The sequence below is a fragment of the Periplaneta americana genome, chromosome 1, assembly GCF_040183065.1.
Source record: "Periplaneta americana isolate PAMFEO1 chromosome 1, P.americana_PAMFEO1_priV1, whole genome shotgun sequence".
NCBI classification, from domain to species: Eukaryota; Metazoa; Arthropoda; class Insecta; order Blattodea; family Blattidae; genus Periplaneta; species Periplaneta americana.
In genome coordinates this window covers 29,316,246-29,333,067 of record NC_091117.1, presented here as the reverse complement: position 1 = coordinate 29,333,067, position 16,822 = coordinate 29,316,246, and the positions used below count along the sequence as shown (strand labels likewise).

The 16,822-nt window shown below is 35.6% G+C and overlaps 1 protein-coding gene across 1 annotated transcript in view; it reads right to left on the bottom strand.

Annotated features, from left to right (window-relative positions):
• Positions 1-4,684: 4,684 nt before the first annotated feature.
• The window catches only part of LOC138694357 (uncharacterized), a 43,613-nt gene continuing 31,475 nt past the window's right edge, over positions 4,685-16,822 (bottom strand). The window contains exon 2 of the mRNA XM_069818010.1: positions 4,685-5,542. Within this exon, the coding sequence (XP_069674111.1) occupies positions 5,094-5,542 (449 nt within the window). The 3' untranslated portion in view covers positions 4,685-5,093. The remainder of the gene's footprint in view (positions 5,543-16,822) is intronic.

Below are 16,822 nucleotides of genomic sequence, written 5' to 3'. Positions count from 1 at the left end.
CAATTAATCGTATTTGTTAGAGGAGTTAATTTTAATTTTAACATCCATGAAGAATTATTGGGTCGTGTAACATTCGTTCAAGCCTGACATATTTTCATCTGTTTGTCTTCTCAGACTTTCACTGGCATCTTATGAACCAAACATAAGCAGATTGTCAACAAGCAGAAAACTCCGTTCACCCTCAAGTGAACTTGAGTAGCACTGAATAATGTTGTATTTAAACAAGGCTAGACAAGTAAGTATTTTCAGTTTCAATGAGCTCGAGTTGTCAACTGTAATTTAAGATAATAATTTAGTTATTTCTTTTGTTTAGATTTTACTAAAATTTGGTAATATCATCCTGATTAAAAACATAAATACAGTTTATTTTATAGTCATTCTTTTCTTTCAATAAACATGGACAGAAGTTTGATTGCTTAAAAAATTTAATGTTTCTTCACTGATGCAACTAGTTTTGCTTGTAAAACAGGAGGAAAGGGGAAACTTACTTCCCTGTGTTAGCCACCATGGCAGGACAAGTACGATAGATAGCCTACAAAATGTTAATAGAATCCATTTAACCGTTTAGAATAAATCTTTGTACACAGATAGACTGTATGCCAAGAAACGAGTTTTGGATGTTATGAATTTTGAAAAATTGTACACCCGTGGAAATTTCGTAGGGCTAATCGATTTTTCAGCATTACAATGCTTGTCCTAAAATCTCTATCATCTTTCATTTGGCCTTGGAAAGTCTTGCATTTTCGTGGTCGATGAGCCATGCATTGGTTTGGAAAAAATACATTTACCAATTTTTTACACTTGAACTAAGTACAGACACTTCGTGAGAGAATATCACATTGGGTCATGTTAGACTTCTCTAAAGGCCAGTAGTAAACAATACAATAATTATTTCTTTTGATATGTGCATGTTACTGAAGATTTTGAAGTTTACTAACAAAATAATTCATTGTTTTCGTTGCAGTTTGTTGCATGAAGTAAGTCACATTCTAAGCATAGAAGTAAAATATAGGATTATTATCACCGTCATAATCATAATTACAATTACCGGTACGATACTAGTAATTATTTATTAATTATTCCGTTTGTGATTTTTATATGAAAGTAAAATCTCACGCTTTTTACAGTACCTGAAAATAATAATAATAATAATAATAATAATAATAATAATAATAATAATAATAATAATAATAAAACTATACACAAAATAATTTAATTTGTACACTATCTTCAAGAATAACTACGATATTACGGCATTATTTTTCTTCACTGTGTCGTAAAGTCTATTTTTATTGTTATTAGACTAAATGTTCACCCTTTCACAAATAGTTCCGGGAGTGACGATGTCCAGCACCTCATTTCCCACACAACAAAGTAATTTTACATTTACTTTTTCACGATGAAATAAACAGGAACATTCCACTTATTTTTCCGGGTACTATAATGTTCTCTTGATCATTATGTCCCTGGAGTTTACCCAGCAGAAATCTGCACAGCCAAATTAGAACACATACAGTTTCATCACTTTGCAATTTCGTTTATCAACCGCAGTGGCGCTAGTTACTTGCTGGGTTACAATTTCAAGTTGAATAGTTGGCATTAATGTCATTTTATTCTGCACTGGTATGTTTCAAATTTGTACTTAATATTGTGGATATCTGTGTTCTTTAAACATTTGTGTAAGTTTCGGTAACATAATTTTACTGTTTAAATATACAGAGAGAGTAAGGAAATTAGTGTCAAATATTCTTAACAACAAAAAATTGAAAAACCTTCATACATACATGGTTTTCAAAATGCTTAGTTTCAGAGTTACGCTGCTTCATTGCTAACAATCTCATAGTTCAAGTAATTCTAGAGAACTTAATAAGCTACAAAGGACAACTTATTACAAACATTGCTCTTCCTGTGTCGATGCATCCCCTCAGCCTATGTTTCATGCTTTGGCGTACTCTGTTGAAAACGTCTGCAGTGTTTCGTATTTGTTCAAATCCATTTAGGACACATTAGGTACAGGAGTTGCACAAACTATGGGTTTAAATTGTTCTCATAGAAAAAACTCCATTATGTCTGGCGATCGGACAGGCCCTCGACCAATCCATCTTTGCGGAAAACTGCAATCCCAATGACGACGAACTCTGACTAAAGTGAGCTGGAGCGTCATCATGCAGGTACCACATTTGGCGAATAATGTCCAGAAGTACATCATTCATTTAATGGTGCAATTCGTTTCTGAGAAACCCCCAATATCTGACTCCTGTCATATGTAAGAAATAGGGACCAATAAGATGACAATCAAACAAAGGAAAATAAACCTCATGGAGTGTTATGAAGAAAAATTTGCAATATGAAAGCAAGTTGAGTTGACTATTCTTCAAGAGTCAATGTGAGGACAAACTCCTCAACTAAGGCAGAAACTAAGCATTTTCAGGACCGTATTTATAGTAAGTTACTTATATGACAAATGTTCAATGATTTGTTCTTAGGGATAGTCCCAAAATATTTCACGCCAATTTTAAAATACCCGATAATTTTAAATAAAGACAAACACTTTATAAATAAATAAGCTTACACATATGAAATAAGAACATTTATTAATTGTTCTCACGTTTAAAGTTAGTTTACTGCAATAAAATACGCATCTTTCACAAACAGCACAACAACCGTTCAAACTCCCCCGTATGGTAAGTAGCGCCAATGCGGCGAGAAAGAATACATCGCTTTACACGGGAAAGCACGTGATTGACCAGCTGTGTATGTTTTAGTTGGCTGTGAGATTTACCGACCTAGTAATAAAACACGGCTCTCCTAATTCAGTTAACAATATTCTCATCACATTGTTCCGACTGTCTTTTGTCTTTCCTTACAATGGAGATGAGCGCAAGGCATGCGTGTAATGTTCCAGCAGCCTCCATTGTCCGCACGTAAATTTCTCGTGACGACCACAGGATCCACAGTCAGTACGTCCAATACATTTCGTCCAATGACGTATGGCCCCGTCAGACATTTCGTCCACAAATAATTTAGTCCACCTTATTATTTTGTCCCGTTGGACATTTCGTCCACAAATAATTTGTCCACCTTATTATTTTGTCCCGTCGGACATTTCGTCCAGAATCAGTTTCGTCCACGTATTGTTTCGTTCTGTCGGACAGTTCGTCCATTAACATTTTTGTCCACCGCATTGATCAGTCCTAACCTGAGTTTTGTCCATAAATCATTTTGGTCTATTGCAATCATATCTTTCATTGTTTTGGAGTTATATAATAAAAGAGTACAGCATGTTTTTAATACATATTTGTGAGTCACGATCTTCATTCTGTATCGGGATATTCATTTTCATCACCATCTTCCGTGTATAATTTAAGCTTGTGGCTTATTGCGCGCAAGTACTGGTCGATGTTGTCTTTGAACGTCTAGCATTAAAAATGTCTCGTTTACACATCTCCAGTACATCTCGTTGCGGTATCTGTTAAATGAATGAAAGCGGTAACAGTAATTGTTGTAGTACATCATAATATTTTTATCCCTTGGGGAAGTAATAATATGTGCCATATTGGATCCACTAATTTTTTTACGGACGTCATAGTGCAATTAAAAATTTGTACGAATATCGTAATGCCATGGATACTAGTAACAATCGGCAACACACTGTTCATGGTGTAGTTTTATTCTGTAGACTAAAAGATAGATTTTAAGTTAAGTAGTGGACGAAGTGCAGTACTGGAAGAAAAATGCTCGTGGACATAAGGTAGTGGACGAAGTGTAATAGTGGAAGAAAAATGATCGTACATAAGGTAGTGGACGAAGTGTAATAGTGGAAGAAAAATGATCGGTACGTAAGGTAGTGGACGAAGTGCAGTACTGGAAGAAAAATGATCGTACATAAGGTAGTGGACGAAGTGTAATAGTGGAAGAAAAATGATCGGTACGTAAGGTAGTGGACGAAGTGCAGTACTGGAAGAAAAATGATCGTACATAAGGTAGTGGACGAAGTGTAATAGTGGAAGAAAAATGATCGTACATAAGGTAGTGGACGAAGTGTAATAGTGGAAGAAAAATGATCGGTACGTAAGGTAGTGGACGAAGTGCAGTACTGGAAGAAAAATGATCGTACATAAGGTAGTGGACGAAGTGTAATAGTGGAAGAAAAATGATCGGTACGTAAGGTAGTGGACGAAGTGCAGTACTGGAAGAAAAATGATCGTACATAAGGTAGTGGACGAAGTGTAATAGTGGAAGAAAAATGATCGGTACGTAAGGTAGTGGACGAAGTGCAGTACTGGAAGAAAAATGATCGTACATAAGGTAGTGGACGAAGTGTAATAGTGGAAGAAAAATGATCGGTACGTAAGGTAGTGGACGAAGTGCAGTACTGGAAGAAAAATGATCGTACATAAGGTAGTGGACGAAGTGTAATAGTGGAAGAAAAATGATCGGTACGTAAGGTAGTGGACGAAGTGCAGTACTGGAAGAAAAATGATCGTACATAAGGTAGTGGACGAAGTGTAATAGTGGAAGAAAAATGATCGGTACGTAAGGTAGTGGACAAAGTGCAGTACTGGAAGAAAAATGATCGGTACGTAAGTTATTGGACAAAGTGCAGTACTGGAAGAAAAATGATCGGTACGTAAGTTATTGGACAAAGTGCAGTACTGGAAGAAAAATGATCGTAGATAAGGTAGTGGACGAAGTGTAAAAGTGGAAGAAAAATGATCGGTACGTAAGGTAGTGGACGAAGTGCAGTACTGGAAGAAAAATGATCGGTACGTAAGTTATTGGACAAAGTGCAGTACTGGAAGAAAAATGATCGTAGATAAGGTAGTGGACGAAGTGTAAAAGTGGAAGAAAAATGATCGGTACGTAAGGTAGTGGACGAAGTGTAACTTAGTACTGAACGAAAAATGTTCGTGGGTGTAAGATACTGGACGAAAAGTGACCGTGAACAAAGTGTTTGTGGACCTATGGTAGTGGACGAATAATTATCGTGGACGAAATGTCCATGGATGTAAAACAGTGGACAAAACATCCTGGAAGCGACCACAGTATTGTGGCAGATATATTAAAGTTCAATAATAAAAACATACTAATATTTATACTGGCGGCTGATACTGGATGTAATTTCCATTAGCTATGTTTCTGATGTCATTTATTCTTACTGGTATCACTGGGTTTCTTGGTGGGAGATACTGAGGCTCCACAGAGCTTCTGTCCCATTGAGAACTGGCGTGATCTGGTGGAACTTCAATATGCTGTGTATTGATGACGTGGTTTTCGTGCAAAGGTTCCACCACATAATGGATGCTCTTCTCTTTGTGCTTGTAGGTTTGGTAAAGCATTAAGCCAAACGCGGCCATGCTAATGAGGAACGCCTTCTTAGCCAAGACGACCATGCCGAAAGTGGCAGTCATTATGGCGAAAGCCATGGGCACTACTTGGGCAATGCGCGACGCTATGGTGAGGAGGAGTGGAAACAGCATCTTGAGCCGATGTCGAGGCTCAGACTGGAACTGCCTTGCTTCCTCACCTCGATCAGCAAGACCTGTGGACACACAAAGCAACCATGCCATTATCATTCAACTTATGAATTATAATTCCAAATTACGAATTAGTATATATTGTTAATTACAAGAATTACAAAGTATTTATTATTATGGATACATAAATTTCAAATATAATTAATTAAAATCAAAATTATTACAGGTGAAATAAAAAATTATAATCGAAATTATTATTGGTCAAAATAATAACAAAATATTATCCCGAATTAGTATCCAAAAAATATTTAGTTGAATTGCACTTATATTTAAAACTACTAATTATTTTTCTAAATGATTCAATGTCATTCTATTTTATTAATAATATTTCAGAAGCACAGACAGAAAAATTGAGGAAAGAGGTAAACAGATGGAAGAAATAAAGCGAGAAACAAATATAAAACTCAGGGAGAAAAACTTACATGGAAAAGAGAAATAAAATTCTAAGAAGGAGATAAAATAATTGCGTGAATAGGAGACAAATAAAAAATTCTGAAAAGGGGAGATAAACAAAAAAAAATCCAAGAAAGTGAGGTGAAAAAATAGGGCGAAAGGGAGAGAAAAAATTCAATGAAGGAGAGAGCACCAAATTCGACGAAGGAAAGAACAAATTTCAAATGTCAAAAGATACAAATTTCAAATAGGATAGATAAAAATTGTTTTAAATGAGAGAAATGCAAATTTCAAATGTTAAGAGATACAAGTTTGAAACATTAAGACATATAAATTTCAATGGGAGAGATACAAATTTCAAATGAAAGAGATACACATTTCAAATAAAAGAGATACAAATTTCAAATGAGGGAGATACAAATTTCAAATGAAAGAGATACAAATTTCAAATGAAAGAGATACAAATTTCAAATGAAAGAGATACAAATTTCAAATGAGAGAGAGATGAATTTCAAGTGGGGAGATGTAAATTTTAAACGTTAAGAGATACAAATTTCAAATGTTAAGAGACACAAATTTCAAATGTTAAGAGACACAAATTTCAAATGTTAAGAGATACAAATTTCAAATGATAGCGATACAAATTTCAAATGGGAGAGCTATACATTTTAAATGTTAAGAGATACAAATTTCAAATGTTAAGAGATACAAATTTCCAGTGAGAGAGATATAAATTTCAAATTGGAGAGATATAAATTTCATATAGAGGAAATGCAATTTTCAAATAGGGGGAATCAAATTTCAAACAGGGGGTTACAAATTTCAAGTGTAACAGATACAAATTTCAAATAGGAGAAATACAATTTTCAAATAGAAGAGGTACAAATATCAAATGAGAGATACACATATTTCAAATAGAGAAAGTTATGATACACATTTCCAATGGGAGAGATACAATTTTCAAATAGGGTAAATATAAATTTCAAATGGGAGAGATACAAATTTCAAGTAGTAGAGTTACAAATTCAATAGAAAAGAGAAATAAATTCCAGGAAGAAGATACAATTCCAAGGAAAGCAACGCATTTGGAAAGAGAGGAAAGAAATCTAAAGATGAAAGATAGAAAGAAGGAAAAACAGCAGAAAGAATTTAAAGAAAGAAGAGAAGGAAAGAAAAACTGAGAACAGGCAGAATATAAATGACACGTGAAGTCGGCAGTCGGATAGTAGCTCTAGGCCTTGACTGTATGTGAGCTGTTCCGCCACGGAAAGGATGTACGGAAGGAAGGATGGAAGCAAAAAAGAACATAAGAACATACAGACAGGCAGGAAGGGAAGAAAGGCAGGAAGGTAAGGGACCAGAAAGAACAATACACAGCGGGTGTCTGGAATGCTCGAGGTCAATAGTTCACGTGTTTCAGCACTGTACCGGTGCATGTCCTTACAACGAAGGTTTCCGGGTTAGCCCCACTAATTCTGTATTTACTTGTAACACAATTACCAGCGGGAGGAGGATTCGCACTTCGACACACGTCTGATCCTAATTACCCGAAAGGCGGATACTACGCAAGTTCACGAGCTGTGACATAATTACATAGTCACATTTTGGAGTGTGAACCAGTTTTTTGTTATCAAACCATGATCCACCTTGTATAACACTATGACTAAATGAACACGTGTAAACTACACCTGAAGCCATACTCTCATTGACATTTATGATACAATGGAAGTGATAACCGCTAACATTCTAATTGGCTGTGGTGCAACATTGTTTTCAAAATTTGTACTATTTTAAAGTTCTATACCCTCCACAAAATATCCAATTAAACTTGTTTTTATTTTTATGCGAAATGAAACATTTTATTGACTGAAGACTATTATTACAGTTCAACCTCTATTATCCGTGATAATGAAGGGGGGGGGTGGACTGAATTAGTCGAAAAAACCGGATAATGCGTATCATAAAATGTTTTCGTAAATGAAGTGAGTAACACTTGAAGTTTCGTAATTTCCTCCGTAGTTTTGTGTTTAACACGCTAGACAGTGGATCATAAGTTCACTAATTTAAGTTCGGTTATCAAGGACGTCTTTTTAAGGGGCAAGGAAACTCCTTGCAATGGCTGTAAGCGGAATGATGGGAATAGTAGAGGTCTCATGTTGTAGATTTACATATTCTATACACTTTATCCTTAATTTTTATTAAATCGCGCACATTTGTAACATCAGTTTCGTATTCTCATGAGAACTGAGCGAAATTTTCCCAAATCGCTCAATCATATGCATTCTTCGATAATTATCACAAAAGTTTTCTTTTAACACTCATGGAATACATTTTATATAGAAATTGCACAGTACGGCAACTCGAAGAGCAGACCAAACTGGAAGTGTAAATGCTTGTAATAATACACACTAAAAAATACGTACTAATATAACGTACAGTTTTTGTAGCAAAAAAAAAAAAGTGAGCGAAAGACGGTCGGATAATTTGTCAATCTGTTAATAGGGTGTCGGATAATCGGGGTTCTACTATGTTTAGAACACGGCTTCTTTTGACATTTTTGACTCAGATTTTTTCCCTGCTATACGAAGTATACGACCTTGCAAAATATCGATTTCCAAATTCTTTAGCGGAAATACGCATTAGAATCTTCACTGACATAAAAAATGAGGTCTTGGGCATTCTGTTTGTATATAGGGATTTCTTCTGAACTATTGGACGGATTTTGTTCATATTCAGTAAGCACCTACTAGTCAATTTATCTGGGTATTATGCACGTGAGATATAATACATTTTAGTAAAATATTACCGAATCTTTGCTTGAAATAAAAACAGAAAAAAAGGCCATGAACTCGAAATATATCTGAACTGTTCTTTCCTTTTAATTTTGTTCCTTACATACGATGAATAGATAAATGAAATGAGCAATCCTATGTTTCGGAGAGATTAAAATTATTATATGCAGAAATGTTTTTTTCCCAATATTCCAAGTTCGGCAAAAGAAAAAAAAGCGGGACAGGAAAACAAAGGGCAGAAAAAAAATGAGTGGCCAAAAGGCGAGAAAAGAGTAGCCAAAAGCCGAGGAAAGAGTGGCGAGAAGAAGGGGAAAGAGTGATCAGAAGAATAGGGAAGAGTGGCCAGAGAAGAGGAAATAGTGGCCAGAAGAAGATGGAAAAGGGACCCGAAGATGAAAACTGACCAGAAGAAGGTGAAAGGATGTACAGAAGACGAGGAAAGAGTGCCTGAAGAAGAAAGAGTGACCAGAAGTATATGAAAGAGTGGCCAGAAGGAGAGGAAAGAGTGGCTGGAAAAGGGAAAAGAGTGGCCGAAAAAGAGAAAAGAGTGGCAGGAAAAGAGAAAAGAGTGGCCGGAAAAGAGAAAAGAGTGGCCGGAAAAGAGAAAAGAGTGGCCGGAAAAGAGAAAAGAGTGGCCGGAAAAGAGAAAAGAGTGGCCGGAAAAGAGAAAAGAGTGGCCGGAAAAGAAGAAAAGGGTGGCCAGAGGGAGAGGAAAGAGTGGCAAGAAGGAGAGAAAAGAGTGGCCCGAAAAGAGAAAAGAGTGGCCGGAAAAGAGAAAAGAGTGGCTGGAAAAGAGAAAAGAGTGGCCAGAAAAGAGAAAAGAGTGGCCGAAAAAGAGAAAACAGTGGCCGGAAAAGGAGAAAAGGGTGGCCAGAAGGAGAGGAAAGAGTGGCAAGGAGAGAAAAGAGTAGCCGGAAAAGAGTGGCTGGAAGAGGAGAAACGAGTGACCAGAAGAAGATTAAAGAGAAGCCAAGCGAAGATGAAAGAGTGGTCAGCAGAAGATGACAGAGTAGTAGGAAGATGAAAGTGTCCAGAAAAAGATGAATTCAGCATTATTCTTTCTTCACCCACGCTTTCTAGCGCAACTTCATTTGTTACCCTGCCTGTCAATTTCACACGCTCCATTCTTCTCCATATTCACACACAAATACATACATAGATATAAAGCTATTTACACTTTAATTTACATACAGATTTATGCTGTCTAGCTTTTACAGGTAGAGCTACTGACTTATTGGGATTTAACGATGTTACATGTTTGCATTATATAAAGGATATTCATCGTTTAAAAACAAAGAGTAATTATACAAAAGAAAGAAAGAAATAACTAAACGCAGAAAAGAAGAAATAAAAAAGAGAAAAATAAAGGCATGAAAATTGTGTAAAAATGAACGCTTAAGAGCCTTATGGCACCGTATTGTAGGCTATATACACAGTGGGCCAAAAGAAACGGCACAATATTAGAAATACTCTATTTTAGGAAATACATCACATTAATTTATAATGAATACACTGTTGGAAAGAGTAGACTTTAAAGATGAGCAGGACTTTTTATTATATTTTTTGAGCTTCAATTAAAAGCTTATGGAGGTCAATACACAATGATGCGAAAAATGAGGTTTTTGAAGACTTCAAAATGCAGAAACCAAATTTTGGTTAAATTTATAATAATTAATGATCTTTAAAATAATCAAAATTAAAAATTATGCTCTATGTGACCGCCATTTGCCCGCACAACAATTTGTAGGCGTCTTCTCCATTATCCAATAGCATTGAATGTCTGTCTTTGATCAAGCCGGTTCCAACATTCAAGAAGGCGTTGTCTTAAATGTTCAATATTACGAATTATTGTTTTGTAATAAACTGCTTTTTGTAATAGACTCCATACAAAATAGTCCATAGGATTAAGATCTCATTTGAGACTCCAGCGGAAACCATCAGAGAATCTGACAAATGCGATCTTTCACGCAATAATCTGTCAGAAGGGATATCATGTCCGTATCTTGCTAATCAATCGTTGTACACTTGAAACAGACAATTCTTGCTGAACGTAGTTCCTTACAATTTGACGGGCAGATAAATTATCATATTGGTGCAAATGTTTAATGAAAATCTTGTCTTCGTTCGTTAAGCGAACAAAATGAGAACTCAAAATGGAAGAAAACAAATGACGATAGCACAACAAACGGCTTGGCCTGCTGAACTCGTAAGACCATAATGCTTTGTTCGGCATAAAAGATCGATTTTGCACAGCCTTACAAAAAATACAAAAATAATCTATACTAATAATAAACCTGTAGCCAAAATTTCTTTGTAATTTTCGTTTTTCCAAAAATAATTAGTGTTAACATGTATAATTAAGCATCTTGAAACCGAAAATCGCTTTTTTGAAATTTTTGTTTGTTTGTATGTATGTCTGTCTGTCTGTCTGTCTGGATGTTTGTTACCTTTTCACGCAATAATGGCTGAACAGATTTATATGAAAATTGGAATATAAATTAAGTTCGTTGTAACTTAGATTTTAGGCTATATGGCATTCAAAATACTTTATTTAAAAGGGGGAGTTATAAGGGGTCTTGAATTAAATAAATCGAAATATCTCCCTTATTATTGATTTTCATGAAAAAGTCACATAACAAAAGTTTCTTTAAAAATAATTTCCGATAAGTTTTATACAAAAGTTTGATAGGACTGATATTTAATGAGATAAATGAGTTTTAAAATTACAATAACAACGCCGTCTAAGGCGCTGTACTGAAATAAAAAAAAAATGACTTCGTCTATAAGGGGCCTTGGACAACGACAATCGAAAGTTATTAAACACAGCCTACAGAGAATGTTTCTGCGTTTGTATGAAGTAATATCGGAAGCTAATTAATTGTTTAATTATTATTTCACCATTGGAAAGTGTAGTTTCTCTAGAGGGACATAATTTTCTACAATGTTATTACAGTAACTTCTGAAACATATATCAAGTAATATAAAGTATACACATTAAAACTAAATGATATGTCAATCTTCATTAAACTATGGTTGCATGTAATAACAATTAAGAAACATGTTACAGGAATTGTCATTGCACCAAATGATTGCTCTCTGGACCAAAATGACCGCATTTTAATTATTTAAATAAAATTTAAATTAAGTAACATATTAAATGATTTATCATTCTATCAAACACGAATGTTCCCTGGATCAAACGTCCTATTTTAATTATGTAATTCCTTTATATTTATTTGTAACATGTGTAGCGGAGCGCACGGGTACGGCTAGTGTTTAATAAATACTTCCTGGCTTTTAAGGAACCCGGAGGTTAATTGCCGCCCTCACATAAGCCCGCCATTGGTCCCTATCCTGAGCAAGATTAATCCAGTCTCTACCATCATATCCCACCTCCCTCAAATCCATTTTAATATTATCTTCCCACCTACGTCTCGGCCTCCCAACTAACACTATATATGCATTTCTGGATTCGCCCACACGTGCTTGTGTTTAAAAAAAAATTAAATATTACAATACTTTCCCGATCTACAAGGACTGTGAAATTTGCCTGTGCAATAAACTTTCAAGTGAAATCATTAGCTACTGGAATATAACCATTTAAATTGTGTGCCTTTTTTTTTGGCCCACTGTGTACATAACGATATTTGTACAAAGCATGAACTATTCGGCGTGTATGGGATTGCGGCATGTTTATAACTAACAGACGGCGGTATGGAATCTGTCTGGGGAGACAGATGGAAGCACAGAAAATGTTAATAGTGATATAACTGAATTTAATTTCGACATACTTTATTGCCGTCATATAAAGTTCTTTCTTCGAATGACCGACAGTTTTTCATGCAATACTTCAATTAAGAACACGCGAAATAAGACTGCAAGAACAAAATGTACGGAGGAACAAGAACCGGAAACAGTGGTCCCATTGTTCCTTCAAGTCTGGCACAGCTACGGCACTTTGCTATGCAAAACCTGGTCAAAGCTTTGCGTAAGGTGAACGACACACAAGGGTTTTTTATATAGTCTATCAAGTAGTGATAACTTTTATTTTCAAGGTCAGATAGAGGAACCGGCGCCGTGGATCGTGTCCCGGCACAGCTCAGTTGGAAAGAGCGCTCAGCGCGCAGAGCTGAGAGGTCCTGGGTTCGATTCCCGGTGCCGGTACGAATTTTTCTCGTATTAAATAGTAAAAATAAGAAATATATTCTAAAATTGATAATTCAGTGTAAAAATAGCATGATTTCATTAAAGCAGCGTTCCTCAAACTATGGTCCGCGGACCACCTGTGGTTCTGCCCTTGTGGTCCTTCAAAAAAGACAGAAGAAAAAATAAAATTCAAACGATTTGTGTATCACACTATAGCTGAAAATCTCAGAGTTGGGAAATGACACATGGCAATCGCCTTTCACTTTTTCTCCCAGTACTAACATTTTATAAAATTTCTAACCCTACCCGTCTACCCACTTCCCACTCTACTCTCAGCAACAAAAGAGGGATTTAAAGCACTATGAAAGTGGCGTTTCTCGCCATCTTCTCCTGCATATCTGACGCCGGGCCTGTAACCCAGCCAGGGACTACCCGAATTCATAACAGAGGACCAAAGTATTCATGTATTGATGACTTTCTTAATAGTTTTGCCGACACCCAGTATGCACATTGAAATGGACACGTACTGTACGTCGTACACCAATAATAGAACGTGTCAAATTGCATCTTTACTTGTTGAAAATCGGGCATATTTCTGCATTAATTTTTTTATTTGTTTTTTCCAGTTGACGATGTAAGAAATTTTAGACACCGACAGGTTTACTTTTGTACACTTGCGTGTTTCGTCTCTAAGTGCCGTTTCGATTTCGCGGGTTTCATGCACTCGTTTGAAAGCACTTCGTAACAAACAACGCACCGAGGTTTTGGTTCACTCTCATTGCCACACCAAGTAAATCGAAGTTGCAAATAACTCTTGTCATATTTACGAAAGTATTTTTTCTTTGAATAGCTACCACTAGGACTAGATATTTCTTTAATGGCACTATAATTAATATATTTCTTCACACACACAGCTTCTGACATCAGTACTGCCTAAATGAAGGGTATCTTCATGTTTCTTTCTTTTCAAAGATCCGGATCGAAGCCAGTTTTCCATTATTTATAATGGGCACTATTTAACAGAGACATGGACAACTTCTGCCTGCACCACATAAGAAGGATTTCAAACTACTAGCTGCAAGCGATGAATTAACAATGCACAGAATTTGATATAAGTTACTTGTGATTGGCTGCAAAAAATATAATTACAAAAGTATTATAATTAATTAATTCTATTTTAAAATATTATATACTAGTATTAAAATATGCTACACAAATGGTAAATTTTCTTGTGAAGGGAACAAGAGTAAGGTGGTCCGCGGAAATGTTCTGACTTAAAAAAGTGGTCCTCACTTCAAAAAAGTTTGAGAAACGCTGCATTAAAGCAATGTACAGGGCTACTCAAAAGTCACGACATATTTGAAAGTCCTCCCGCTTTGCTAAGAAGTAAGTTTATAGAAAAATAAAAACACTTTTTTGTTCCTAAAGAGCAGTATTCATTCAGGTACAAAGTCATTTCTGAGAATATGCCACGCTATTTTGAACGGGTTACATCAGCTGCTTGTCTATGCGGATGATGTGAATTTGTTACGAGAAAATTCACAAACTATTAGGGAAAACACGGGAGTTTTACTTGAAGCAAGTAAAGATATAGGTTTGAAAGTAAATCCCGAAAAGACAAAGTATATGATTATGTCTCGTGACCAGAACATAGTACGAAATGGAAATATAAAAATTGGAAATTTATCCTTTGAAGAGATGGAAAAACTCAAATATCTTGGAGCAATAGTAACAAATATAAATGACACTCGGGAGGAAATTAAACGCAGAATAAATATGGGAAATACGTGTTATTATTCGGTTGAGAAGCTTATGTCACCTAGTCTGCTCTAAAAAAAGCTGAAAGTTCTAATTTATAAAACAGTTATATTACCGGTTGTTCTGTATGGTTGTGAAACTTGGACTTTCACTTTGAGAGAGGAACAAGGTTAAGGGTGTTTGAGAATAAGGTGCTTAAGAAAATATTTGGGGCTAAGAGAGATGAATTTACAGAATAATGGAGAAAGTTACACAACACAGAACTGCACGCATTGTATTCTTCACCTAATATAATTGGGAATATTAAATCCAGACGTTTGAGATGGGCAGGGCATGTAGTACGTATGGGTGAATCTATAAATGCATACAAAGTGTTAGTTAGAAGACCTGAGGGAAAAGACCTTTGGGGAGGCCAAGGCGTAGATGGGAGGATAGTATTAAAATAGATTTGAGGGAGGTGGGATATGATGGTAGAGACTGGAATAATCTTGCTCAGGATAGGGACCGATGGCGGGCTTATGTGAGGGCGGTAATGAACCTCCGGGTTCCTTAAAAGCCACTTGTAAGCTTCTACAACAAATTAGAGTATTGGTCAAATGAAGGAGTGAAACGGTAGTAGCCTACATCGTGAAAAACCCTCTGCACTATCTGCTTCGTCCACCACAAATTTCATTGCGACCAGAGTGGGGATCGAACTCAGGCCGCCGGAATTAGCACCTGCTGAGCCACAGACATAATTGAAAATCAACCTTAAAAGTCACTTTTAAGTTCATGTATTATTATTATTATTATTATTATTATTATTATTATTATTATTATTATTATTATTATTATTATTAAGCCTTGAAATAAGCAATGAAAGCTTTTGGCTGCCGAGTTTATACTAGGCTGTAATACCACTGCACCCTGACCTGACAAACAATTTTCCAGTTATACATTTCTAAAATTTGTAACTGCTTCATTAGGTTGTCCAAATATCTTAGCCTAGTCTTCCCACTAGTCTTTTCCCTAAAAGAGTTTCTGTGAACACAGTTTTTAATGTTATTTCTTCTGGAGTTCTCAGAACAATATCACAATTAATACAGACACATTTGAAAAGTAAACGAGTTTAACTATTTGGGAACATTAATTACGAGTAAGCACATTATTTCTATGATAGTGCGTAAAACGAGCCTTTAAAACACCAATGCATAAAAATGTAAGTAATCACTTTACACACTGCTATTCATTTTACGGACTACCAAAGAAAACTTAATATTCTACGTTACAAACTTCATTCAGTAAGAAATTAATGTATTACCTCATGCTTTCATTACTTAAATATTACACGTAAAAATAATTACCAAATCCAGCATTCATATCTACATTTTAGCCTTATTACTAACTAAGTTACATGTAGTACTCATTGCAACAAGAAGTAACATTCAACTTTTTCTAATCGCTTTGTTGATTATATGGCCAGTTTAGACGGCCATGAAATCGTGATCATAAATAAAACAATGTCATTCCGAGGATACTTATTTCTTAATTGTTCTGAGTTTAGACAGCCATGACATCGTGATCTTATAGTCTCTGCAACTTGAAATATTTATCTATTTAATGTAAATTTGTGCTATCGTAGAAAAAAAACATATGATACACATTCGTAAAGTTATCTTTTTTGCCAAGAGTGTAAAGTTTGCGCCAAAAAGACAGCCTTTACGAGCTTGTCTCATAAATGACTGTTGTTTCGTCAACCGACAAGAAATGTAGGCCTTCTGGTTAAAAAAAAACTTTTGTGGGGCTATGAAATAAATTTTACGATTCATGGTTGGCAACACTTCTCTTCATAAACTCCTAAAAGTAATGGTACTATAATACTGAAGACTGTAGTTAATTTCTTACTGGAAATAATGACTGTAGAACGCGTTAGAGGCGCGTACTGATTAACCAAACTCCGCCCACCTACCATATCTGAGGAGTTCTTCACAAGTGTGGGCATGGATAGCACTTCCAGTCTTCTGCATAAAATCTGCAATTGCAGCAGTAACTTATTACAACATTCAAACTGCTGCCCATTTAGAGCATAACACGTGCACATGCTTCATACTTGGAATTCGTTCCGATAGTTATTATTGCATCTGCATTAAGAATCAACGACTTCCTCAATAACTCTCCAGTTCAAAGCACTCCTAAGTCATTACGATACTGGCATAG